At 45.0% G+C, this 27,621-nt stretch overlaps 1 protein-coding gene across 1 annotated transcript; it reads left to right on the top strand.

Annotated features, from left to right (window-relative positions):
• Positions 1 to 1,012: 1,012 nt before the first annotated feature.
• Positions 1,013 to 27,315, top strand: LOC118232005 (serine/threonine-protein kinase B-raf-like). The gene is made up of 19 exons (XM_035426509.1): positions 1,013 to 1,336; positions 5,961 to 6,062; positions 6,409 to 6,711; positions 8,164 to 8,267; positions 10,099 to 10,201; positions 10,506 to 10,654; positions 10,839 to 10,958; positions 11,414 to 11,573; positions 12,040 to 12,079; positions 13,546 to 13,691; positions 14,204 to 14,321; positions 14,902 to 14,986; positions 15,770 to 15,946; positions 16,387 to 16,433; positions 17,305 to 17,423; positions 17,894 to 18,025; positions 18,370 to 18,504; positions 19,791 to 19,944; positions 20,583 to 27,315. The coding sequence occupies exons 1-19, from the start codon at positions 1,175 to 1,177 to the stop codon at positions 20,603 to 20,605; spliced, it is 2,379 nt and encodes a 792-aa protein (XP_035282400.1). The 5' UTR covers positions 1,013 to 1,174; the 3' UTR covers positions 20,606 to 27,315.
• Positions 27,316 to 27,621: the final 306 nt, after the last annotated feature.

Genomic DNA, 27,621 nt, shown 5'->3' with positions numbered 1-27,621 from the left:
GATTCTTTTATTTTATCTTATCGAAAATGCTATGCATAATGCTAAAGGAATGAATATTGAGTAGTGGCATGGCGTAGTGTAGAATACAGATGTGTCTTCAACTGTTGATCTGTACCTATGCTCTTTTCAGCTCAATGTCTCGTGGTGATCCTCTGAAATCCCAGGTAATGCAGATGTAGTCCAAATGATTTCCTGAGCAGTGCACTGGAGATGTCCTTTCTGTGCATTATCTGATATCAATCCATCGATCAATCAATAAATCAATCAATCGAAAACCATTCAATTAATTTTTTTAAATGTGCATTATGTAAAATATTTTTATCAATGTGTGAAATGTGATTACCAACATGAATTACTAGGTAAGATCATATTCATATGTCACATGGAATGTATGGAAATTACTCAGGACGTTTTTTTGAACAGTGTTTAAAAGGTGATGGGCATGACCTTAAAAAGTGTATATGTCTATGTATATGCCATTCTACTTGCTCAGAATAAATGTTATTCAGCTGCATACAGAAAGCAAACTGTATATGCAATATTCAGTGTTTGTATTTTACTACATTGTTGCAGCAAATTTGCAGTAAATACGAATATTAGTATTCAGCTACTTTTTAAACCTTTCTTTTTTCTCGTTCCAAACAACATTCCACTTGCTGTAAAATATTTTTTCACAGGATAATGTTTTAATGTTTTTAACGTACACTTTTATCCATGAAAACAGAAATTTAATTATTTTTATATTGAAATTTTGATACATGCCAGTTTAATAATTTGCAACATGAGGCCTAAACAATGGACATCAGGCCTAAACAATTGAAAATGACAACAAATCTAGTCTAAAGTATTATTATTATTATTATTATTATTAGGCTGTTTGCTGCTGCAAAGTTGCAGTCGAATAGAGAGGGGAATCACAAGTGGAAATGTAGTCTGCTTTACACCACGTGATTAAAAGTGGTCAGGTGATGATGCAAGATATTTTTAAGTTAAATCTGCACGAAGCGTTCTATCATTTTATTTATTTATTTTACAAATATTACTGATGAATTGGTACCCAGCTTTAGCCGCCTAGCCTACTCCTGCCGTCTCCTGCTTCTCTCTGTCTCCCCCTTCAGTCTCTGTCTTTAGGTCTTTTCTCTATTATTTTACACTCAGCTTCTCGCAGTTTAAAATGGCGGCGTTGAGCAGCGCCGAGTCCCCACCGCCCGTCTTCAACGGAGACGCCATGGATCGTGATCCCGAGCGGGAGAGGGGACTGGACGAACTGGGAGCGGGGCTCGAACCCATATGTTCCGGAGGGATCCCCGAGAGCCAACAGGACATTCCCGAGGAGGTATGGTGCGGGAAATGGGGTGTAGATGGGAAGAGGGAGTCAAATGCTGGAGCGGAGCTGGCTGGATGTAAATCCTCAGGAAACACCGGCTGTACTATGTAGCTAGCTACCTAGCTAGCCTGCTAGCTGTCGTGGGGATGCATTGCAGGGGGGGGACCAGATGATGCACAAAATTCCTGATGATCATGTTATATATTTTGCGTTAGTCAACATGCATATTTATTTCACAAAGGAACGTGTATATTCAGATGCGATGTACGTTACTTACTGTATTTTCAGTGTCGTTCGCTACCCCGGTCTTTATCGCTACGGCCTGCTGTATTTTTTTGCTCTTTTCCAATGCTCTCCTCAGCGGCTGCAGCGGCGGTTTACTATGCTAGCTAGCGAGGGAGCTACTGTACCCCAACTGGCGATTTGCGTCCAAGTTAGTTAGCAAGCTGGCTAGTTATGTTGATACTGATAGAGGGTTTCTCTGCAGATTATTGTAGCTAGCGCTGCCGTCAAGATTGTATCTGTCTGACGCAAGTACGTGCTTGAAGTGTTTCTGTGTTTTCTTTTTAATTATTTCATTACTGTAAATATCTTCTGTAGTCGCGACACAGATTTTAACCGCTGTGTTGTGATGCTTAACAGGACATATGGCTCTGCAACAATTTGTTTGATTTAATAGATACGTTATTTATTTTGCCATCGTTTTAAAATATTTACCACTTGGTTTATAATTAAGCACGGGTAGCTCGGTTACATATGCATATTTCGCTTCATCGTGGGATCCAAGGCCTTTCGTGTATTGTGACAGAACAAATTTAGATGATTAGCTGAATTACAACACCTGCATTTACAGTTATGATGCGTATAATAGTATATAAATCCTGAGATTGTTTCTTGTTAGTGTGAAACTTCCATGTATTTTGAAACCTTTTGATTAAAACCATATGATTCTCGGACTATGAAATTACAAGTAAGCTATATTCTGCCACAGAATTATGCAATAAACTGAAATGGCCTTGGTATTATTATTATTATTATTATTATTATTAATATCAATATAATAATAATAATAATAATAATTCAGCTGTCTGTATTAACTGGAGATGAAACATTATTATATTTAAACAAGATTTAAAAAGTATTTAGTAATGAATGAAGAATCCAGTGTAAAGTCTAACAAAATGTAGACTAAAAACAGTTTGCTTTCATTGTCTACTATTTTCAATAAACATTTGGATTCAATTGGAAAGAAACACATTTTCAATACCAATAAATATTGTCTAAATTGCATGCAAAGTGTGCTGCTGAGAAACATGCACCTACATTAACACATGAGCAGTCACTTCTGAAGGGCAGCAACTACTTTTTAAAAAATCTAGTGGTAAGATTAGATACTGTTATAATTCTTAAGGGGACATATTCAGCGAGCCATTGAGGATGGCTCTACAAAAGTCCCACACTTGGGCTCTAGCAAACTCCAGATGTGTGTGTCTGACCCCCTTGGGTTTACGTTGTCCTGTTTCTTATTTTGTAATGGTGGGAGGACTTGTGCTTACAGTACAAACCCTTCATGGGCTCTTTTTGAACTTCATTGCCCATAGTTCCAAGGGCTGCTTCATTTTTAAGGCTAATTTGTGATGTCACAGTAAAGAAAGCATGCATTGCATTTAGGCGGAACATAATACTCAACTCTGAAGGCTATTTAGTATTTGAGTTATTTCTGTGAACTTCCTGGTGCATGAAATGCAACCAATGAAACAGCAAATGGATGGTCATGTGCTAAGTTAGCTATAGCAAGCTAAGTACATGAATGCACTGACGCTGGTTCAGATTCAGTTAACAGGTAACAGGTTACTTGGTTTCTTCCTTTTTATTTGCTTCAACACACATAGTGGAATCTTCTGCTTTGTATTCATACAAGAACAAAATCACGTCAGCAGTACATGGCAAACCTCTTTGCAATTTTGCAGAACTTTAACCCCTAAAATATATTACTGTTACATGACTGCTTGGGTGAAATCGTAATATTCACCTCTTCAAGCTTTTGATCATCCTGTGTCTCAGGTTACCCTCAGACTTTTTGACAGAAACGGTTGAAAACTCAGAGCATCAGCCGATGTCCTTCCCAAGCAGCAGTGCATTACCTGGCAGCTGGCTGGTGTCGCAAAATGTGTCCAGATATTATGACTGATACCTGTGCGTCTTCAAACTCCTTAGTTCTGCAGAAGCCTGTTGCCAAATAGAGAAAACCTTTTCCAAAATGGAAAGCTTTGGAATGGAATATATTTACAAAATGGTAAATATCTAAAGTAGTATTTAGTGATTAATTGCCTATTCACACTGTGCAGAAAAAAATTGCATTGGTATTGACCATTTTTAGCGGAGAAAATTATCCCTTCATAATAACTAGGCAAAACAAAGTGTATCCATATAAGAGAGAGGATTTATTTCTGCAGGAAGAGTCCGGCATTTACACACAACAAGGTGGACAAGCCCAAACCGAGAAGCTGGGGCTGTACTCTCTCCGTATAATAAAACAAGGTGCAGATGCACGATTAGTGAATATGCTGCAGAGTGGGTTTGATGCTGTGTTTTGGACTTGTGACTCTCACTGGTACATGGATTGGTCTTGTCCCTCTCAGCCTTTAATAAAGCAATTAGAATTATATCAAATATATATTCCTACTGTTCCTACTATTGTATTATCTGCAAAGTGTCCACAGATTTAACCTAAAGTAGTAGTTTACAGTCATATAGTCAGTTTTGTGTCTATAGTCAGTGGTATTGACCCAATCCTTGAAATTTTTTATTCTACAAATATTCAGTGCAAGGTTTTTAAATGTTAACTGAATATGTCATTATTCATTATGTGTCGGTGACTCAAATGTCGTAGTTTTTGGTCTGAAATGCTGAACTTTATCACACCTTTTTTTTCTGCCAGAGGAAGAAAGCTCAGTCCTCCAAAATGATCTAGATTAATATATCTTTTTTTTAATCAGCTCCCCATTTTCAGCATGATTGCGGTTGAAAATGAATACTTTATTATTCATATATTACAGTGAGCTCATTTGTGCCGGTCAGCAGTCTGATGATAGACTACACAGCTTTTTCTGCTGTGTCATACAGCACAGTGATGGCTAGAAACTGAAGGAATCCTAAATCTTTTTTTTTTTTTTTCTCAAAACTTTCTATTCTAGCTGGCTAGCTCACTAACTGAAATGAAATGGAATGGAGCGTAATTAAATTGAATCAGTTTATAAATATGATTCATTCATATTTTATTGATGTATCTTTGGTGGGGGGGGGGGGATTGTCTTGCTAACTCATGAGTTAACCGTGGTCAATAGACCTGAAGTTTTTTTTCCTCTGATAGTACAGCCTATAGCACTGGATCTTAAACTTTTTGGAAAATATTTTTTTAATATCAGGACTCAAATGAGAAATTTAGTACCTTTCGGGGACCCATCGAATACACACACTAGCACAACCTGCTGGACTACAGACTCATTCCGGAACCCTCCTCATACACTCCCGCGACCCATTTTGGGTCCCGACCCAAATGGCCTATAGCAGGTATCCTTAGATAGGGTGGTTTTACCCTTCCCTAATCGTAGTCGTAGATTCAGACCTGGGACGACAAAAAAAAAAAACAATCTGGCTAATCAGTGAGGTTAGATTTGGGTAGGAAATAAAAGCAGTGGTACTACTGGTCTTGAGAGCGTGTTTGTGGCATCTGTGACCCAGAATCAGATGTATTTTCATAATAATCCATTATAACCACGTGTGTGTAATGCAGTGTCAGTGATGATTGGAGAAATGCAATGTTTGTTACGTTCAGACGAGCAGTTTCCCTGGGATTCATCTCTCTAGGGTTTGTTGTTGTTGTTGTACTACTGTCCTATGCGGCTTTCCTAAGCTTTCTCATGCACACGGGGCCTCACTGTTCTGATTGGCCAGCCAGTTTCAGCTGGAGAGGGAACAGACTGAGAGCGGTCTGAGTTCAAATAGGATAGAGGCTGTTCGCCCCCTTTTTCAAACTTCTTATTCAATTCAGGCTTCAGCTGGATCTGTAGTTGCCTACAAAGATTCCTATTAAACTCCTGTTAAATTAGGCAGACAGTGTGTGGTAATGCAGAGTGTTTGTAATAAACACAATTCTCATAATAGTGTTATAATGAGAAAATCTAATTTTTTGAAGTGGACTTTTTAAAAGACTTTTCATTGTGTTGAGATGTAGTAGAATAAATTAGTCGTCCCCTTTGAAAGTAGTAACTTGTATTTTCCTAGGTTTTCTATTTTTAAAAAAATCTGAACTTTACCTGCAATTTCTCAATAGTTTTTTTGTGTACAAAGATATGGAATGTAAAATTACAGTAAAGAACTACAGAAGATGTAATTACACACAGCCAGTGTTTTTATTTTTTAAATTTTATTTTCAGTTATCAACAACATTTAATGGTTCTTGTAGAATGTTACATTCTCCTATTACACAACAGAGGTTGTATTTTATCTGCATTCTAAGGGGTACTAATTCCAAAGTATGCAATTTAAATGTAATAATAAAGAAATGTAATTACGATCAGTTTATGTTTAGAATTTTCTCTGCCCACTGAAACGTTGTCTATTCTTGCAGATCTGGAACATTAAACAGATGATCAAACTGACGCAGGAGCACCTAGAAGCCCTCTTGGACAAGTTTGGGGGTGAACATAATCCCCCATCCATATACCTGGAGGTGAGAAGACGTTGGGCCTCATTCACAAAACTTCTTTAATTATTCTTACTTTTGTTCTTAAAATTTTTTCCAACAAAATACCAATGTGGAGTTCATGACATGTGGAGACCTTTACATATACATGGTGTATGAGATGATAAATGCTGTTTGTAAATTTAATGCGCAAACCTGTTCATGTGATTTGCATAAGGAAACAGCCATGAAAAAATACTGCAAGAAAAAAAAGATGTGCGTACCTGTGCAGTGACCTGTGCGTACCTGTGCAGTGACCTGTGCGTTCCTGTGCAGTGGCCTGTGCGTACCTGTGCAGTGACCTGTGCAGTGACCTGTGTGTGTGTCCCTGCAGGCTTATGAGGAGTACACCAGTAAGCTGGACGCTCTACAGCAGCGAGAGCAGCAACTGCTGGAGGCCATCGGCAACGGGTCCGAATTCTCCTGCCCTCCCCCCACCCCGGCCCTCGGCCCCACCCCTGCCCCCACCCCCGTCCCCAGCCTCCTCGAGGTGAAGATCGGGGGGGCCGCAGGGTTCTCCTCGACCCCCTCTACTTTGGCCGTGCTCCAGACCCCCACGGACGCTGCCCGCGGCAACCCCAAGTCGCCCCAGAAACCCATCGTCCGGGTCTTCCTGCCCAACAAGCAGAGGACAGTGGTGAGTGTGCCTGAGGAGGCGTGGCCTTCGCATTGTAGCTGAGCTGGGACAGCTGAACAGCCAGAGCAGGGCTGCCATCCCTGTCGCTGTAGATTTACAGTCCTGTAGGTTTTCATTTCAATCCTAATTTGGCTCACCTAACTCTACTAATTAGTGGCTCAACGAGATGTGTAGCGATTGAGTGAGGTGTTGTTAGGGTTGGAGTGAAAACCTACAGGACGCTAGATCTCCAGGAGCAGGGTTGGGCGGCCCTGTGCTGGACCTTTGTACTGTAAGACGAGGCGTGTGCAGTCCTCTCCGCCGGTCTGTCTGCCCCTGCTCCTCCATCCGCGCGCTCACTCGGGCCATTCGAAGTGTGACCTCGAGGAGGCCGAGCTGCTGACTGGATTAAACCGCTTCAGCAGAGTTCTGCCGCGCTGCGCCGCGCTCTGACAGATACGAGATCTGAGGAGCGGCTGCTTTTCAGACCCGATCAAGCGATCTGAGGAGCGGCTGCTTTTCAGACCCGATCAATCAATCTGAGGAGCGGCTGCTTTTCAGACCCGATCAATCGATCTGAGGAGCGGCTGCTTTTCGGCCCTGATCGGGAGTGATGACCGGCTTCAGTGTGAAAAGCAAAATTGGAACACCTTTGTGTGTGAGTTACATTTCACATAGCCTGCTAGTTCATTCAGCAGTGGGGCGTCATTGTGGGGGAAACTACAAAAAAATAAAAAGTGAATAATTAATATATTTCTAAACTGCATTTTAGCACACCGTATGTGGTGGCCCAACTGCTGTCAGTCTCTCCAGAGCTAAAAGGACCTCGTAGCGGGACAGAGAAACTCATTTTAATTTTGGGCTTGGCCCAGCCCTTGAGGGCATATTTTGTTTAGTAGTTTTCAGGACTGCCAATAGTGTTTAAAATTTAATTGCGTATGGGGTGTCTTCTCCCAAAAGGAGTGGCCCCCGGCATTGGCACTTGGAAAAGTACCCTCCACAATCAGACTCTTGCGAGTTTTTTTTTCCTCTCTTTCATTTTTGGACTAAGAACCTGACCATGAACAGGGCTTGAATCCCACATTTGACCTTCCCGGCCGTATCGCCCTGGCTTGGTTTAGGCTCAGTTTGAAGGCCTTGTGTCTGGCCTAGGTTATTTTCAGGTGTTTTTTTCCTACAGAATATAGGTGACCTCCTTTGTGTTAGTTGGTTTAGGTGGTGTGAGGTCGCCCTAGGAGCACGGAAAACAAATAAAATAAAAATTGGCGAATAAAATTGACCCATATCTCGATGCAGAGCCCAGCGAGTGAAATAAACAGGACATGAAAAGGGGTTTTTGCTAAGAAAATAGCTGATAACAGAAAACGCTTGTATTGGTGACTGATCCCTCAGTAGGTATTGAATTGTGAAAAAGGCGAGCTGGATGCTCAGGCCTGTTAGCCATGTCGAACCCTGACCGCACGCCTCCTCCAGGTCCCGGCTCGCTGTGGCATGACCGTGCGCGACTCCTTGAAGAAGGCCCTGATGATGAGGGGCCTGATCCCAGAATGCTGTGCGGTGTACAGGATACAGGACGGGTAAGCCAAGCCCCGCCCCCCTGTCCGCCCCTCTGTCCCTGTCCACGGGTAGGCGTGTCCTCCCTCCCTGACGCAGCCCCTAATAATATATGTGTGTATGTATAGCACTCTCAAGGCACAGCATTGTTACAGCCGAAACACCCAGTGTGTGTGTGTGTGTCTTTATATCACCCCAGTCGCTGAATAGGCAGTTGGCCTCTACCACAGGGGGCTGGCTTCCCAAAGTGCTTCGCATAAAAACAATTAATTAAAAAAGGACAATAAAGTGTAGAAACAAATAAAATGGGAACAACTCGATGAAACTGAAGTACGCTAACAGAGAGAAATGTAAAATTGTACATTAAATAAATGATAAAATATTGTAAAACTCTGGTTGACCGTTCTGTAGCTTTGGGGCTTTAAAAACGAAAGGTGGCCTCTCCAGTGTCCTTAAGCTTCACCGTGGGATGTTGAGCAGGCCAGGCTGGGATCTAAAGCACATATTTGGATATACTGTTAGAAGTATATTTTGAGGGTAAACCATTTTAAAAAGTAAAGGAACATTTTAAAAGACGCTGGGAACCAGTGTAGGCTAACAAGGACAGTGGAGATGAGCCTTTATCTTTGCCCTGGTTAATGCTCTTGCGGTCTTATTTTGAACAAGCTGTAATCTACCAAAGTTTTTTTTGGAAGACCAGTAAAAGGAGTACTGCAATTATCAAATCTGCTTGTGAAAAATGCATGTAGCAACCTCTCAGAATCAGGCTGAGTAAGAGAAGGCTCCATATAAAAATATTTCTCAGAAAAAAAAATAAAAAGACTGTTTTAGTTTTTAGCATTAATATGTGCTGTAAAATTCAGGTCAGAGTCTAAAATTACCGCTGGATTCTTTACTTTGCTTTTACACCGCAGAGAAACAGAGCCCGATTTATCCACTAATTTTTCTTAAGTGGATAAATCGTATTTCCATCTATGAAAATAGGCCCAAACCTTCAGACTTTTTCCATTAAGCCCAAGGTAGTTTTTAGCTGTCCGGGTTATGATGTCCGATGAGATGGTTCCACGGCGGTTTGAATGTGTTCTCATCATGTAGCGCCGCAGACGCGTAGCTGTGCGTCGTTGGCATAGCGACGGAACTTCACTCCGCCCTTGCCTGTAGCGTGTCACAGTGGCAGTCTCGCGGGCGTCCGAAAAGCCGCCAGTCTTTAGAGAGCGATGGATTATTTCCGACACGTTTGTCAGACGGACAGTCGAAAGCATCCTGAAGGAGCCCTGTTTGGGAGGGGGGTCGAGGGAACCGGTGGAGCATTTGATCAGAGAGATAATTCTGCGGAGCTGGACCTCGTTTGCCCTCGCCAGGGAGCTGGTATTGAGCCTCTTTTGCTGGGTTCACGCAGTTTAAAAATGTTTTACTTTATGTTCCAGGGTGTTAATCCCCTTTTAAAAAAAAAAGAAAAAACAGACTCTTCACATTTTGAAGTAGAGATTTAGCTAGTTCAGCTAATGGTTGAGACTGGATTTATCAGATGTTCCATTGTAGAAAACGGTATTCTGGGATTATTTCCATTTTCAGATGTAATCCTTGAAAAGTGGCCTGCCTTTCTGCATGTACTGGCTTACTGTCGCTGCACATTTTGTTCCTTATAAATTCAATGCATCTGTAGTCTAGTGTTCCTCCATTTATATTTGCTTACCGCAGTTTAGACAAGCTGAGCACATTTCTCTCTTTTGTGGGCCCTTTTGGGTGTGTGTGTGTGCGTGTGTGTGTGTAAAAAACAATCTTTGTGTATAATGGAGTTGTTTATAAAGCCCATGCAGAAGTGTTATATGCTTGTCATCATGTGCTCTTCAGGGAGAAGAAGCCGATTGGTTGGGACACAGATATCTCCTGGCTCACAGGGGAGGAGCTACATGTAGAGGTTTTGGAAAATGTGCCACTGACCACGCATAACTTTGTGAGTACGATGGAGTCCCTGGAACCCGGACGATCAGATCTAATGAGGGCTGAAGACCCTCTCATTACTCTCTCTTTGACTTTTCATAGACATATGAGCTTACAAATGAAATTCTCAGCAGATAAAATGCATTTTTTTAACACCACATAACACCACAACAGATTTCTTGGCAGACTGAGCGAACAAAAATTTACAAAATCTCTCGCATCTCTTTCTCTCAAAAAATATTTTTTCAGATTTCCTTCTCAAACTCTTAAAACAAAAAATACTGTAAATACTCTCTCAAGGCTCTTGTCTTGTTTAGGTGCGGAAGACGTTCTTCACCTTGGCCTTCTGCGACTTCTGCCGGAAGCTTCTGTTCCAGGGCTTCCGCTGCCAGACGTGCGGCTACAAGTTCCACCAGCGCTGCAGCACCGAGGTCCCGCTCATGTGCGTCAACTACGACCAGCTGGAGTGAGTACCCCGCCAAAACCGCCAACCCGCCAAACCTGCCACTCTGTAGCACTGAAGTGCCGCTCGTGTGCGTCAGCTACATACCCACTGCAATGGGTGTGAAAAGCCAGGTGAAGTTTACTTGCATCCGTATTATAAAACGGCTTAAGTCTGCGCTCCTCTTGTGTTCTGTGTGTCCCTGCAGCTTGTTGCTCGTGTCCAAGTTTTTCGAGCACCACCCCATCACGCAGGAGGAGGCGTGTTCGGAGGGCACCACGCCCATGTCCGAAGTGTGTCCGTCCCTGCCCCCTTCCGACTCCACCGGGTAAGAGCGGGGCCGGCGTCGGTGTGTTACGTCCCGTTTGTTTACGCAGCTGAAAGGCTGAGATTATACTGAGGGGAAACTGTGTCCGCTAGTTCCCGAGATCTGTAGCGCTGCAGGGTTTCAAAGGTGCCTTTTCTGATTGACGCTGATTGACAGCGGGATGGTGATTGACAGCTGGTGTAGTGGAGGATTCACAGTCCTGTCCAGCCACGAGCTTCAGTTACAGTTGCACTTAAAGAACATGATTGACCAAGGGCATTTTGGTTTTATTATATCAGTTGGGAAGAGTTCAGCATTATATCTTTTGGTACAGTAAACTGTAAGGGGGTATCGTGTATGTCTGGAATGACTGATTTTCGACAGCAGGGAAATTCAGATTTGGATAAATGACACACTATCCTCAAAAAACCCTTTCCCTGCGTATTTATCTGTTTGTTTTTGTCTTTTGCCCCCAGGTCCCTGTGCCACTCCCTGGCCTCCCCCTCCAAGTCCATCCCCATCCCTCAGGGCTTCCGGCCGGGGGACGAGGACCACCGCAACCAGTTCGGCCAGCGGGACCGCTCGTCCTCCGCCCCCAACGTGCACATCAACACCATCGAGCCCGTCAACATCGACGTGAGTCCAGCCCGCTGAGTGGGCCGCCGAAATGAGACACTGACAAAGGGGCTGTGATGTCACTCGCCGGCTGTGATGTCACTCGGCGGCTGTGATGTCACTCGCCGGCTGTGATGTCACTCGGTGGCTGTGATGTCACTCGCCGGCTGTGATGTCACTCGCCGGCTGTGATGTCACTCGCCGGCTGTGATGTCACTCGCCGGCTGTGATGAAGTGAGCTTCATTATTGGCTGCTTGGTCGGCTGAAGCTCCTCCCCCTGGAAGGCTGCAGTGACAACATTGTGCTAAAGCGCCTTATCCTGCTGGCTGTTGTCTTGATTGAATTTAGCGCCAGAGGACAAACTCATGCTGTAGACATAACAAGATTATTTATGCAGCTAAAGCTGCACACAACACTGTAAATTACAGCACAGCTGCGCAGAATGATTTCAGTGACTGCTGTTACAGTGTGGATCTTCTCTTGCAGGACTTGATTCGAGATCAAGGTTTACAGAAATCAGATGGCGGTAAGACTCTTCCAGATTTGATGTTGCAGCTGTCATGAGTGGTATTTGGGCCGGACGTTTCCAAAAAAAAAAAAAAAGTTGGCACATTTTTGGGAGTAGTCCAAAGAATTTTCATGGATTATCCAAGCAGAAACTTGCACTTCGCAGCACTTCTAAAGAACGGGATGGAGCAAGTTTCTGAACTAATTGAATAAAAATGGTTGGCACCTGAACGAGACGCTGCACTGATGCTGAGGGAGTTCTGAGACTATCACTGTGGAAAAAAAATCATTCCAAACATTGAGCAGCGGTCAAAATGATGCCCGTCTGTTCCAGCTGAGTTCATTAAAGCAGGAACTGCCTCTTCCTGTGGACACGTTTACACTGAGAGCTGCCAAAGCTCGACAGAGGAGATTACACAACTACCCACTGATTAAATTTAATCCGTTTCAAATTAGCATTTTTATATCATTTGAGCTCGTCCGTTTCAGCTTTTTCATTTTTTGTAAGCTTACACAGCTCCAAACTATTTCTTTGTTACGATTAGTCTTGTTTACAAGTAATGAATTAGATACAGTGTGTTGGTTTTCTGTTCTATAGACAGTACCCCCACTTCCTCAACCCTTTCCCTCGTTTAAAAGCTTGATTGATGCTTGATGAAGCACGGAACACCGACCGCAAGCCCATCCCCTCATAAACGTGGCACACAATCTACCCCATGGAGAAAAGCTATCGCCATGAAAGTCTGGCATAGTCAGCTACTTTGGTTTCCTCCCACAGCGAAAGACGTGCATGTCAGGTCAGGTACACTCCTGCCATTGCCCTTGACCAAGGTGCTGGCCTCTGAACTGGAGTTGGTCCCCGGGCGCTGCACTGTGGCTGCCCACTGCTCCCCCAGATAGCACGCGACTTCCGACCGGATCTATGCCAGCTGTGCTGACTCTGACCTGACTCAGCCCAGATCCGGCCTGGAGTTGCTTGCTATCTGAGTAGGGTGGGTTAAATGCAGAGGACAGTCTGGCCCGTGCCAGGTTCAGTAGAGTATGTTTTGCTATCTGAGTAGGGTGGGTTAAATGCAGAGGACAGACTGGCCCGTGCCAGGTTCAGTAGAGTATGTTTTGCTATCTGAGTAGGGTGGGTTAAATGCAGAGGACAGACTGGCCCGTGCCAGGTTCAGTAGAGTATGTTTTGCTATCTGAGTAGGGTTGGTTAAATGCAGAGGACAGTCTGCCCTGTGCCAGGTTCAGTAGAGTATGTTTTGCTATCTGAGTAGGGTGGGTTAAATGCAGAGGACAGACTGGCCCGTGCCAGGTTCAGTAGAGTATGTTTTGCTATCTGAGTAGGGTTGGTTAAATGCAGAGGACAGTCTGCCCTGTGCCAGGTTCAGTAGAGTATGTTTTGCTATCTGAGTAGGGTGGGTTAAATGCAGAGGACAGACTGGCCCGTGCCAGGTTCAGTAAGGTATTTTTTTGTCTCGTGTCCCGCAGGCTCCACGACGGGCCTGTCAGCCACGCCCCCCGCCTCCCTGCCCGGCTCGCTGACGAGCGTGAAGAGCGCCCAGAAGTCGCCCAGCCAGCCGCGCGAACGCAAGTCCTCCTCCTCCTCCTCCTCCTCCGAGGACCGCAATAAAATGGTGAGACCCACTGGGGCTTCGGTCGCCCCGGCAACGCTGGGGGCCTGACCCCTCACTGCCTGGCGTTTGCATCTTTCCAGTAATGCTAATGCAGGGGGATGTGATGTAACTTCCTGTAATGCTAACACAGGGGGATGTGATGTAACTTCCTGTAAAGCTAACGCAGGGGGATGTGATGTAACTTCCTGTAATGCTAACACAGGGGGATGTGATGTAACTTCCTGTAAAGCTAACGCAGGGGGGATGTGATGTAACTTCCTGTAATGCTAACGCGGAGGGATGTGATGTAACTTCCTGTAATGCTAACGCAGGGGGATGTGATGTAACTTCCTGTAATGCTAACGCAGGGGGATGTGATGTAACTTCCTGTAAAGCTAACGCAGGGGGATGTGATGTAACTTCCTGTAATGCTAACGCAGGGGGATGTGATGTAACTTCCTGTAAAGCTAATGCGGGGGGATGTGATGTAACTTCCTGTAAAGCTGTCTGACGGACGCTTTTCCTCCCGGCAGAAGAGCCTGGGCCGGCGGGACTCGAGCGATGACTGGGAGATCGCGGAGGGCCAGATCACCCTGGGCCAGAGGATAGGCTCCGGATCCTTCGGGACCGTCTACAAGGGGAAGTGGCACGGTGAGATTCGGAAGGGGAGGAGCGATGGTACAGTGAACGGGCCCCAGTCCTTCTCCAAAATCCTTACTCCCCCCCTCACTCTGCATTAGCTCAGGTGGTACAGTGATCGTCTGGAAATCAGAGTTTCCATTTCGAACCCTGGACACCCTTCTGGGTTATCCTGATTGCTCTCAATGAATCTCATTCATTTTTAACTTACGAGTAAAAAATTCTAGCACACAAATTGAGCTTTTTTTTTTTTATCACATGCATATTTAAGAATCATCTGAGTGAAGATTCCATCCTATGATTTGTCATCCCTACATCTGGGTTGTTACTACATCTAATATGCTTACAAGTTTGTTGCACTTTGATAATCGACTATAAACCGTTCTCTAATGTTCTCTCAGCGAGAACCTAGAACCAGAAGTTATCAGGATAGGAATTGTGTGGAAAAATCATGGTAAAGAGGTGGCTTGTAGCATTTATAAATACAGAGAGCCCAGGCGAAGCAGAGAGTTTCAGTACATTGAGTACACCCAGGACGTGTGCAGTACCCTGTGCAGCCAGCAGGGGGTTTTCAGCTGTGCTGTGTGTGTAGGAGACGTGGCTGTGAAGATGCTGAACGTCACGGCCCCCACCCCTCAGCAGCTGCAGGCCTTCAAGAACGAAGTGGGGGTTCTGAGGTGAGTCACGTCCGAGTCGAATCGCTTTTTATTTGCGCAGCGCTTTTTTTCGCGGGAAAGCTGTCACACAAAGACGCTTTTCTGAGTAGCGGAAAAAGAGCAAAAAAGACCAGCCGCTGAACCCCCAAATAACAAGCATGGGAGGTTAAGAAAAACAAAACAAAAAGATACCCCCTGATGGGAATGAACCTCTCAGGTAAGCCGTGAAGCTTCATAAAGTAGGGCTCTGTGTGATGAGCAGCGGGGCTGTTCGCTGAAGCGTAACAGGAAGCGTGACAGGAAGCGCCAGGCGTTGTCCCAGAGCTGCAGGACCATCTGCAGCAGCTGCGGGGCTGTCCGGCAGCGCTGGCTCCCTCGTTCAGTATGGGCGAGAAACGCTGGAGGAAATTCACCTTGTTTCTCGTGAGGTCGCTGTGCACTGGGTAACATGACAAAATGATGTCATCTTATTGTGATTCCATTGCTCAGAAGAAAAAAAAATCTTTAACAAGAAATCATTTTTATTCTGGGAAAACAGTTATTGGCAACCAGTGCTTTGGACACCTTCCCTTTTTGCTAAGATGACAGTGCTGAGCTTCCTCCTGTAATGTGTGATGAGGTGGGAGAACAGTGCAAGTGATCTGAGACCATTCCTCCGTGCAGAACCGCTCCAGATCCTTGGTCCTTACTTGTGGACTGTCCTCTTCAGCTTTCCCCTCAGGTTTTAACGGTGTTTACGTAGGTCAGGCGGCTGGGATGGATGTTACGTTCGGTAGTGACGTGTCCCCTCCCCTCCCCCCTCAGAAAGACGCGCCACGTGAACATCCTGCTCTTCATGGGCTACACCACCAAGCCGCAGCTGGCCATCGTCACGCAGTGGTGCGAGGGCTCCAGCCTCTACCACCACCTGCACATCATCGAGACCAAGTTCGAGATGATCAAGCTCATCGACATCGCCCGGCAGACCGCACAGGGCATGGAGTGAGTGAGCCAGCCAAGCCAGCTTTCCCAGAGACCCGCTGTGCTTTCCCAAAGACCCGCTCTGCTTTCCCAGAGACCCGCTCTGCTTTCCCAAAGACCCGCAACATTGTCTATGAAAGCTAACTAGTGTACTGTCTGTATGTAAGGTGTCAGTTATGGTGAATGCTAAGTACTAAGTAGGACAAGTAGGTTGTAGGAAGGGTGCTTGTCTTTTCTAAGATTCTGGCCCTTAAGGAAGTTTGACTGGGATACTGACAGATCTGTAGCAGAGTGTTCCTTTCTTAGTTTGAACTTTACTCTCTTGTGTTACTAGCACTGTATTCGCCTACTTTTCAGAACACCGTGTGTACTTGTAAACTTTTTTTTTGTGTGATATCTAGACATGGCTTCCTGCAGAAAGAATCTCTTTTGGTAAAATAAATTTGTTCTTCTCTCTGCAGCTATTTACATGCCAAGTCCATCATTCACAGAGACCTGAAGAGCAACAGTATCCTTTTCCCCCGAACTGTCAGTCTGCTCCCTCTGCCGTCAGCAGTCTGAATGCATGAAAGGGTTTCACTGGGCGCAGATGTGTCTGCGACTCTTCCGTTAAGAAGAGCTGTCTGATATTAGGGCCTGATAAACTCGTACAGACAAGGCTTACTGGAGGCTCCTGCTCCTAAACGGGGTTCTCAGTACTCAAGCTGCTGAGTCATGCTTGTGTAAGCACTTTATCGCAGAGGGCTGACGTAAACAATGATCGAGTAAAATCTTTCGTGTTCTTTGTCACACTAAGTTAGGGCTTCATGTAACAAATGACTAGGTGCGGGTTTGTTATTTCCTAATATGTAAACCCGTAGAATCTGTAGAATTTTTTACATCACTGTGTCTTGTCATATTAATATTGAAATGAGTAACTAGTAAGACGGGGATATTGCAAGAACATGGAGTCCCTGTGTTTGCATTAGCCTGCAGGTGCTGGGCTGCAAGCCTTACTCAGGGATATTTATCAAATTGAAGCTTGATTTCGATTTTGTTTTTTCCTTTGGGGAAAATACGTCTAAAAGGCATTCTCTGTTTTTTCCCCCCTCTTGGTTGTCTTTCAATTCCTGTGTGTTATGACTGTGGTCATAATCTACTCAAAAAGTTAAATGTTACTGCCTTTATTTGGTTATATTTGCCATAGCTAGGAAGGCTTGTGTAACTTCTTAACTTGTACATTGTAGTTTGGGGGTGTATCTCCACTGTATTGTTTATGCTACTAAGGTGAGAACCAGTTCACTCGTTCAGCATATGGGGGAGAAAACATTGGGCGAGTTTGTGCAGCAGTGACTTCTGGGAATTGTAGTCCATCTCCTTAACCATCTCCTGCTTCTGAGATATATTCCTGCATGAGGACCTCACGGTGAAGATTGGGGATTTTGGCCTGGCCACAGTGAAGTCCCGCTGGAGCGGGTCGCACCAGTTCGAGCAGCTGTCTGGGTCCATCCTGTGGATGGTCGGCACTTTTTCATTCATTTGTTTTTTTGTTTTATTTATTCTTTTGTCAAATGGTCTTTTTTTTGCTGTGGTTAGTTTAGCCCCCCATCTTGTTAAACCTCAGTCCATTACACTACTGCAGCTCCACTTCTCACTGCTCATTTTTACGCATTTGTGCCCTAAAATTGATCTCTAAAATGTTACAATTGCACCAAATTCAAGAGCTTTAATGTTTGACTAGAATATTTAATACATTAATTCTGTGTTACCCTTGATAGGTTAATAACTCTGATCTACCGTGAAGTGCCTGAATAATCAAGAAACTGAATTCCAGTGGCTAATTAGTTTCATTCTTTCCTTCTCAATAAAGTTGTGTTTTCTGGGCATGAATGCACCTCTCAATGCTGTTATGTTATTGGTCAACGCTGGTCCTTGTGCTGACGGCGCTGTAAACGCGGTAACGGTGTGAGGCCGTCTCTCGACCCGCAGGCCCCGGAAGTGATCCGCCTGCAGGATAAAAACCCGTACAGCTTCCAGTCCGACGTCTACGCCTTCGGCATCGTGCTGTACGAGCTCATGAGCGGGGCGCTGCCCTACTCCAACATCAACAACCGAGACCAGGTGCGCGAACGTATGCCGTGCCTGTTTACGGCCTGGTCAAATCCTGTTCGAATGTCCGAATCTAAAAACTGTGTGTAATAATAACAGTAATAATAATACTTTCTAGCATTTATATAGCGCTTTTCTGACACTCAAAGCACGTATTGTGGGGGAAACCCACCTCACCCCACCCCACCACCAATGTGTAGCTCCCACCTGGGTGATGCACGGCGGCCATTTTGTGCCAGAACGCTCACCCACACACCAGCTGGAGGTGGAGCGGGGAGCGCGCGATTGCGACTGGGAGCGAGCCCTCAGGAGCGGACGCAGTGTGACCGCGGCCCGCGCGCTTCTCTCTGCCGCAGATCATCTTCATGGTGGGGCGGGGCTACCTGTCGCCGGACCTGAGCAAGTCTCGCAGTAACTGCCCCAAGGCCATGAAGAGGCTGATGGCCGACTGCCTGAAGAAGAAGAGGGAGGAGCGGCCCCTCTTCCCCCAGGTGCGCTTCCCACAATGCACCACGGCGCGCCGTCGTGCTGGGCCGCGCAGTCTTATCCCAAAAGGGCCGGCGTGGGCGCAGGGCCTTGTCTGAACTCAACACTACGACACCTGACTATGCTTATCAGTCTCTTGATTGAAGACTGAACATGCCCTTATCCAACCACCTTTAGGTGTAGTGGCAGATCCCTTATCTGTTTTTATCATATATTACCTTGGTCTGAATACTTAACTACTCGCGTTCACAACTTAGATATGGTAAATAATTTCATCATAAGCTGACTGCTTGATTAACTAAGTCATAATTGTAGGTTTATTGCACTTATATACGTTTATTGCTAATTTAATTGGTACAGAAGTGACAGTACTATGCTTTGTTGCCTTGGAAATGTGCCGAAAGGTACTGATTGGCTCATTGGAAACCATTGATCGCTAATGAGCTCGCTATCCTCCACCGATATGTGTCCCAAGTGAAGAGATCCAGTAGCTACCCCCAGCCACTGTGTGAATATTCATGAAAACACATGCCTGAAGAACATTTCTGCTCTGAATGTTTGGCTCTTCTACACAACTCTGCGCATGTCCACAGGGACTGAAATCGGTCTCGAGCACGTAAGCCTTGCAGCCTGTTGCATATGCATGAGCGCGTGAGCCTCTGTAGCAGACGGAGTTTGCACAGTCCCGAGACGGGCCTTTCGCTGTGAGCTGCATAGCAATGTCTTCTGCAGCGGAGTCCTGCGCACTTCTGCGTGTCTGTGAGAGCAGGTGCACGTCCTCCATCGGGCTGTCGCTCATTAGATGAGCGCTTTGGAAAACGGAACGACGATGCACGGTTGCAGATAAAAGGAGAATTTCATGCTTGGCGTAAAGTTGCATATCATCAGAAACTCAAGTTCTGTGTGCTGCCCTCAAACCCCGAGCGGCACCATCTACTTATCTCCCTTCACAATTCAAGTGCTTGCTAGGTTTTCAGGGGCCAGCTCGCTGGTGTTGATCGGGGTTTTCAGGGGCCAGGTCCCTGGTGAAGATCGGGGTTTTCAGGGGCCAGGTCGCTGGTGTTGATCGGGGTTTTCAGGGGCCAGGTCGCCGGTGTCGATCGGGGTTTTCAGGGGCCAGGTCGCTGGTGTTGATCGAGGTTTTCAGGGGCCAGGTCGCTGGTGTTGATCGAGGTTTTCAGGGGCCAGGTCGCCGGTGTTTTCAGGGGCCAGGTCGCTGGTGTTGATCAGGGGGTCTTGATTTGCTAGCGTGCCGCGCTCTGACAAAATGGCAGATTTTTGGTTTTGACAGATCCTGGCCTCCATAGAGCTGCTGGCACGCTCCCTACCCAAAATCCACCGCAGCGCCTCCGAGCCCTCCCTAAACCGGGCGGGGTTCCAGACCGAGGACTTCAGCCTGTACGCCTGCGCCTCCCCCAAGACCCCCATCCAAGCGGGGGGGTACGGTGAGTACCCTGAGCTGTGACAGCCGGCACTAGGACCTGATAATCGTGGGTCCTGGAAGTCTGCAGCCCTGGTCCTGGAGAGCCACAGACTCTGCTGGTTTTCATTGTTACTCTGCACTTAATCAACCAATTACTGCAGCTGATTACGCAGTTAACTCACTTCACCTGGGTATTTGGGTCTGAATTGAGTGCTGATTTTGAGGTGGAAATCAAAGCGAAGCAGAGCTCACGGCTCTCCAGGACCAGGGTAGCAGACCCCAGACCTGGCCTTAAAGATGTCAAACAATGTTCTTACAAGATCCAGAGTGGTCCAGCTCAGAAATGTCCTTTGCCATTTCTGTTGATCAAAGTGACATTTGAATGTGGAAAATAGTACAGTAAACTGGTTAGTGAAATATAGCGTAGTTTAATGCTGCATTACACAGGTTGTATTATTTCATGTGATGCAACACCATCAAAATTTGAGGCAGTCAGAATATTTTTGGGCTGTTTTGATGCATTGATGCCTGTGTCATGTGTGGTAGTACTGAAGCAGTGTATTTTTAAGCACATTATATTCAGTATTGTAATAATGTGATTTTCATTATTGTATTAAAATATATTAATTTCTCACTTGTGCTCTTGAATTCTCTCCACAGGGGAATTCTCAGCTTTTAAGTAACGGAGCAAATGCCACCAGTACATCCCTTATCACCTTTCAAAAAGTCTTGTGTTCCTACAGTGGGTTCATCCATTTTACAAACAGAAAAAATAGCAACAGTTACTATAATTGCGCTGTTTCCTTCCTTTGCAATCTAAAGAGCGACAATTGCACTGGAACAGCAAAAAAAAAAACAAACGGACAGATCGCAAAATGGGGGAAAAATTAGACTAATGGGGGAAAAAAACTTAAATAATGACCAAACATAATATATAAATGGACAGGAATTCCTTGTCCGTGAAGTTGTGGGTAAACCCCGTAGGAGACAGAGATAATTTGCCAACAATCTCCCCTCAAGCTCGCTGAAGAGGGGGATGGAGGGGGGAGAGCAAGAAGAGAGGATGGAGGGAAGAGAAACGGAGGTCAGCCGTCGCCGTGGTGACGCCTCGTCTTGTCCCCTCCAGCCGATTGGTCGGCGGTGGGTCGCGTGAGGCAAGCCGCAGCATGGAATCCGCACTTTGACCAATGGCACTAGAGAGGGCTGTGAAAGGGGCGGTCAGCCCCGGCTGCTCATTGGCTGGCACTGGTTGATGGACCTTTGTCAGAGCCAATCTCGTAGAGGCGCCAGAGGACACAGGGTCAGACCTGTTGGAAGACGACTTGAATGCTTTATTTATGTTTTAATTCTATTTTTGTTGTTTTTTATTTTTATTATTATGTTTGGCTTTGAGGTTTTGAGGTATGGTGGGGGAGGGGGAGGGGGAGGGAGGTTTCACCAATGTTTTTGTCTTGCTTTTTGTATGTTTCGTCTAGTCGTATTGTTCAGAAAAAAAGAACACAAGTTCTTGAAGAGGTTTTTTTTTCCTTTCACCTCAGGGTGCTCCGATGAAGTGGAGCATCCCAGTAAATCAGCTTCAGCTCGAAACGCTGTCACAAAGAGGCCCAATCAGCTTCAGCTCGAAACGCTCTCAGGAGACAGTCAGCTTCAGCTCTGAGGAGCCGCAGTCAGCTTCAGCTCGAAGCGCTGAGGAGCGCCAGAGCTGAAGCTTCGCAGACATTTGTTCGGCCGCTTCACCCGAGAGGCTCGTTTCAGGACACACTGGACCCCCTTTTTTTTAGACAGGAATCCTCGAGTATTCCCCCCTGTTCGCTTGCAAAGCGAAGGAGAGCCCAGAAGGTGGGCGTGGTAGCTAAGGAGCAGCAGTCTTTATTACATTCAGTTGCATTCAGAGGCGCTCCTATGAAAGGAAGCGTGTTGGTCAGAGCTATCGGCTAGCGCCTGCTTGTCTGGATTTGTCCATGAACAGAGGATGCTGTGCACCTGGAGTGCACAGAGAGAGAGAGTGGATTTGTTTCTGGACGCTAGACTGCAATTATGCTTTGTTTGTTCAGTTAGCCCAATCATGTAATGAATGTGGCGTTTTGTTTAATGAATTTGTCATTGACCGCTACGGACTGCCTGTGTCCTCATCTGAAAATAGTCTAATATTATGAGCTGTATGATATCCAGGACCCAAGTTGTGCACCCCTGCTGTCACTGGTGTTCACTTGGGCAGTGATGGAGAAGGCACTGTCCTGAATGGTTAAACTGCCGTGCAGTGGTGGTATGAACGTTCCTGTGCAGACGTGAAGCAGCCGGAGAGGCAGGCTTTGTTTGGGGAGTATTGATGTGTTCCTGTCTGGCTTGTCCTGTGAGCTCTGCTGGTCTTCATTGGCCAGCGTTGGCTGTTATTAGTGAACAAGAGGCGGACGTCCAGGACAGAGGGAAATAAACGGGGAGCAGTTCCTGCTACTGTGGAGATATAATAACTCTGTGAAACATCGTGCCATAGTGAACCGGTTCCTTTGGCTTAAGCTGCAGCTTCTTTCTGCTCGTGTGCAAGACTGCGGCTTTTGTTATAAGCTCTAGCTGACGTCGTAGTAAATTGCTTTTCTTCGCAACTTCAGTTTTATTTGTTGTTGCGAATACAAGATGGGCCGACTCTGCCAGGGACGAGGAGAGGGTACTGTAGCACCGTGCTAATGATGGTAATGAAGGCTTTGTGTTTCAGAACCAGACCTGACGTCAGAAACAGGACGACTGCTAGTACGTCCTGTATGAACTGCTAGTACGTCCTGTATGAACTGCTAGTACGTCCTGTATGAACTGCTAGTACGTCCTGTATGAACTGCTAGTACGTCCTGTATGAACTGCTAGTACATCCTGTATGAACTGCTAGTACGTCCTGTATGAACTGCTAGTACATCCTGTATGAACTGCTAGTAATGCGCCCAGCTAAGTGGGGACTCAAAGGGTTAAACCCCTTCTGAAACTATAAACCCTCCTTGATTTAATCTTTTAGTCATTGCAGTTATTTAAGGGTAATGGGCGTTTTATTTAATTTATATTTCCAAACGTTTCTGCTTTTATGTGGCCAGACAGGCCTGCGAAGTCGGAATTATTTATGAAAACTTTATTTTTGCTTAATTTTTTTTAGATATGTGGTCTTTAGTAAGATAGTTTTTAAACCGTAAAATACAACCTTAATGGCTGTGTTTGTGACCCAGTTGTGCTCGAATTACTTTAGCAGGACAAGAGTTAGATGCCGAGGTCTCGGCCAGTTTTCTCTTGGATAGGAGCCCAGCGTTGCCTGCGTCCAGGAGCCCAGCGTTGCCTGCGTCCAGGAGCCCAGCGCTGCCTGCGTCCAGGAGCCCAGCGCAGGGTGTGGGACTCATTTCGTGGAGAGCAGTGTTTTAATTACAGTCATAAATCTGACCTTTCTTCACTGACGCGGTTTATACCGGCGGCACAGAAACCTCTTCTGATGCAACACTTGAGCCTTTACCTCCAGAAACAGTTTGCCTAACAACAATTCTGTGACAGATTTAAATAGAGCCTGCACATTTTGTGTGTGTGTGTGTGTGTGTGTGTGTGTGTGTGTGTGTGTGTGTGTGTGTATCCATTTTGTCCTGTGTGTTCATCGCTGCACTGGTGCATTAGAAATCACACAGTTTACTTTTGTGCATCAGTCCCCCAGAACAGATGCAGAAAAGCCAATTAAACGGACCCTGCAGGACACATCAGGGTTTCGGATTCTGCAGGATTGGAGCGGGAGGAAGGCCAGCAGTGACACCCCTGCTGTTTACCTGACGTGTTGAGGACCCTCCTCCCCAATCCCCGTGTTTTCTTTAATGCACTTAGTTGGTCCTCCACACTGCAGTCCCCCTGCTGTCCAGAAGGGGGCAGGTTTGGTCCTCCCGATGCACTGAACTACTCAAACGGGGGAGGCGTTTTTAAAAGTGAGCCGTGGCTTTCCGACCTTTCTCTTAAACGGTCGGTGGGGCTGACATTTTACGCGATCTTCGATGTAGGTTTAAATCCGATGAAGATGTATAGAGCTGCTTTGATTTTTTTAAGAAACACGCTTAATCTGAGAAATATGATACAGCATATTTCTGATTCTGAATTAAAGCTATTTTTAAGCTATTTTGAGGTAGTATCAGTAATTGAAGTTGTCTTGAGTTTTGTTTTTTCCTTCCTACAAGATGCCAGCCAAAGAGTGTGTAGATTTTATCTGACCCACGAAAGGGAAGTAAACCTGTTAAGCATACAGAATTATTTTATGGGTGCGCAAAGTCACAGAAGTGCTGCGGAAGATCTCCCAAGACACCTGAAGCCAGGTGATGGTTAAACTCGGGTCATTCTCCAAAATCCAAAATGTCCTCCAAAATCTTGCCTTAGATCACGATCCGGAACATTGGACATTTTGGGTGATCAGCCAGTTGCAGTGGTACAGTAACACTGGAGTACTTCTCATAGTTTCTAAACCAAGGAGCTCTGTTGAACCCAGTAATGGCCCCTAACTGTTAGTTTTATCTCAAACAAAAGAAAAATCTTACTTGGTTTACAGTATTCATTTTTCGTCGGCAAATTGTCAAATTGGTTAAAACATGGCTTTTTTACCCCTCATTGTATCACATTTCCTGCAGTTTCACCTCACCTGTGTAATAGGTGAGCACAGCTAATCAGAGTTCACCTGCGAGTTGAGGCTTCAGAAAAAGTTTGACATGGCGTACGCGTGCAAAGTGCACCATGGGATAGCTCATCAGTCCCGCCTCAGATAGATTTCTTTGATGGCTCATTCTCATTGTTGATATTCTCCGAGCGCTGAGTTTGTACTGAGAGTCGTGCATCTTGAAAGGCGGGGAAGGGGATCTTTGATGTTTGAGCGGTAAGAGCGGGCGGAACGCTGGTGCACAGATCCCTGGTGCACGGCAGCATGCCACGCTGCATTAATCACCTCTCAAACGGCCAGGGACCGGAGTGATGAACTGGGGAGAGAGAGAGCGAACGGAGAGAGAAAGCGAGAGAGAGAGAGAGAGCCGCACTCTGCGCTCTGTTAACTGTGTACAGAACTGCGCAGCGACTGTCATTCCCAGCTCAGACTCGTCTCCCGAATGGCTTTAAAGTGACGACCCGATTTCTTGATCTCATTTATTTGTCCTCCACTTGGTTGTTTAGTAACAGCGTGTTAATCGTGAAAGTAGTACAGTACTGCCGCGGGCAAGGTTAACATGCACAGCCGAGGTGTAATTTTGAATTTGTAGCTCGTGTTCTGGGCCGAAATTACTCCTCTAGCAAGAGCAGCAAGGGTCTGAAGGAACGGCTCTGTTTTGCTTTCATATTTTATACATGAAGTACGCAAAGATTCAGGAGTCCCAGCTTTAGATGGAATATGGAACGTGGAATATATTTTTTTCCCCCCACCTACCGTTTAAAAGCCCCTTGTCAGTCCTCTAGCAGTGTTGTGGAATTATGGTCACACATATTCCAAAGGCAGAATAACCGTTTTCCACGTAACGTACTGTCTAGTGGGGTTTGGAACAATTCAGAAATTCAGAAGTTCTGAGCATTTGTTGGACTGATGCACTGTCCTTAAAAACTGGAAGAAAAAATGATTATGAAAACACTGGAAAATACAAGTGTCCTAAATGTGTAAACATTTTGGTTTTACTTTGAAGTTTGATTGTGACCAATATATAAGTGTATACTGGTGGAAGTACTACAAATCTTCCCATAAAAGTTCTTGACTGTGTCAAGGAAGCAAGTGGATTACAGTAGGAAGATGCTTAACAAAATTTGTTGGCCTTAAATACATTTTTGGAGCAGACTGTCAACCCGTTGAATAGCAAGGTGGACTATTCAGGCTTGGATCCTGTGTGACTGCATTTAAAGAGCTGTTCTACAGTAGATTATGGATCTTCCACAGTAATGTCCCTCATTCCCAGGAACTGTGGGTGAAGCCCAAATCGAGGTCCCTGTATCAGGATAAGACTTTAGTTTAGGCCCCGTTTGTCCCCAAGGCCATTATGACCCGTCTGTAGTGGTGAATATCCCCGCCCCGTGACTGCTGATGTAACCGTAATGTACAGCTTACACCCCGCGTCTGTCAGTGCTGCAGTGCCTGTGACTGCACCACCTTTAGGAGAAAGGTCCAAAAATTCAGGAGATCAGGGTATTTCTGTGTTTCAGAGATTTAAGTCCTGGAGTTGTATTTGTTTTTGTTTTCAAATATACAGTATATAATATTTTTTATGTTGTGGTCACAGGCCGTTTTTTTCCCACCATTGTTGTATATTTGTTAAAGGTATAAGCTATGAGGAGCTTAACTGGAGCTTATTTAAACCTTTGTACCTTTGGGAAGACACTGAGACCCACTTATACCCTCAGAACTGTTTGTGCCATGCTGGGAGTTGTTTTCATGTACCAGTATGTCTCAGAGAGATGTACCTAATTTGGGATATTTTCCTATTTATTTATTGTATTATTATTATTATTATTATTATTATTATTATTATTATTTAAAATACCATAATGAGTTGAAATTGTTTTTCATGGAAGAAAATCAGCAGGAAAGACATGCCTGGATACCACACCAGTTCTGCCTGCGTGTCTGCTCGTTTGAACGTAGCAATCGAGTAAAGAGTAAGCTATCGCTACCATTATACAATATGTATGTGGGTAGAAAATCTTAAGGTTTTTTTGTTTTGTTTTGTTTTGTTCTTGAGGACCCTCTTGCCTTCAGCCACTTTATTTTTTCTTCTGTGGAACTCGGCAGAAAAACAGGAATTACTGCGATGTTGTCTTTTAAGAGTATTTATTTTATACAAGTATGTTTTTTTTTTCTTCTTTCTTTTATGTCTTCGTGAAGAGAATCTTGCTAAGGTTTATTATCTGAAGTGGGATCCAGTGAAAGGATGGAATAATTTTATGGAGGTGTTGCTCTCATTCTGTATGGCCCGTATGAAACGAGCACGGGCCGTTTGTATTGCTTTCTCTCCTGTATGTTGTTTTGATCATGGTGAAGCCTTGCCAGAGCCCTCGCTGGCTAATGCCACTCATGTTCCTTTCTGCTCTGCATTTGGCAACAGCTTCACCCCCTTCCCTCTCCCTCTGTCACTCTCCCACCTTTTGGGGAATTTCATTTCTGCTTGTAAATTTGTACATTTTGTCAGTTTGCTAGAAGGCATGGAGACCACAACGAAATAAAAAATAAAATTAAAAGTTGGTTCAAATGGCGAAATAAAAAAGGTAAAAATGTTTTGATAGATGAAATTCTGAGAAAAAAAAACTATTTCTGTGTAAAAAAAAAAAAAAATGAAGATTGTATTATATCAAAGGAAAAAAAAGAGGTAAATGTATTTGTTGTGAATATGAGAAGCAGATATATTAAAGAAGTGCATGAAATGTTTCGGCAGTGTACAAATTGATTTTCATTGGCTAACAAATCAGCGTTATGGGTGTGTGTAATGGAATTTCCCCGTTGTGTTGGCATAGCAACACAAGGCTAAGGGCGGCAGGAGTGACTGATTGGATGTCAGCAAATCTCCTGCGTATCTATGTGCTTTAGAGTTTGTCCCCTGTTGCTCCAGCATAAACAGTACATGCTCTGGCTTGTTCCCAAATGGTGGAAGCCAGGGGTGTAATTTGGGTAAGTGTGATTGGTGCTTTGCATCCCAAAGTGGGGGGTGGGGGGGTGGGGGCTCATGTTTAATCA

Source organism: Anguilla anguilla, chromosome 7, assembly GCF_013347855.1.
Source record: "Anguilla anguilla isolate fAngAng1 chromosome 7, fAngAng1.pri, whole genome shotgun sequence".
NCBI lineage: Eukaryota > Metazoa > Chordata > Actinopteri > Anguilliformes > Anguillidae > Anguilla > Anguilla anguilla.
Note: the sequence above shows the minus strand (reverse complement) of the source record. Positions and strands in the feature narration are given on the sequence as shown.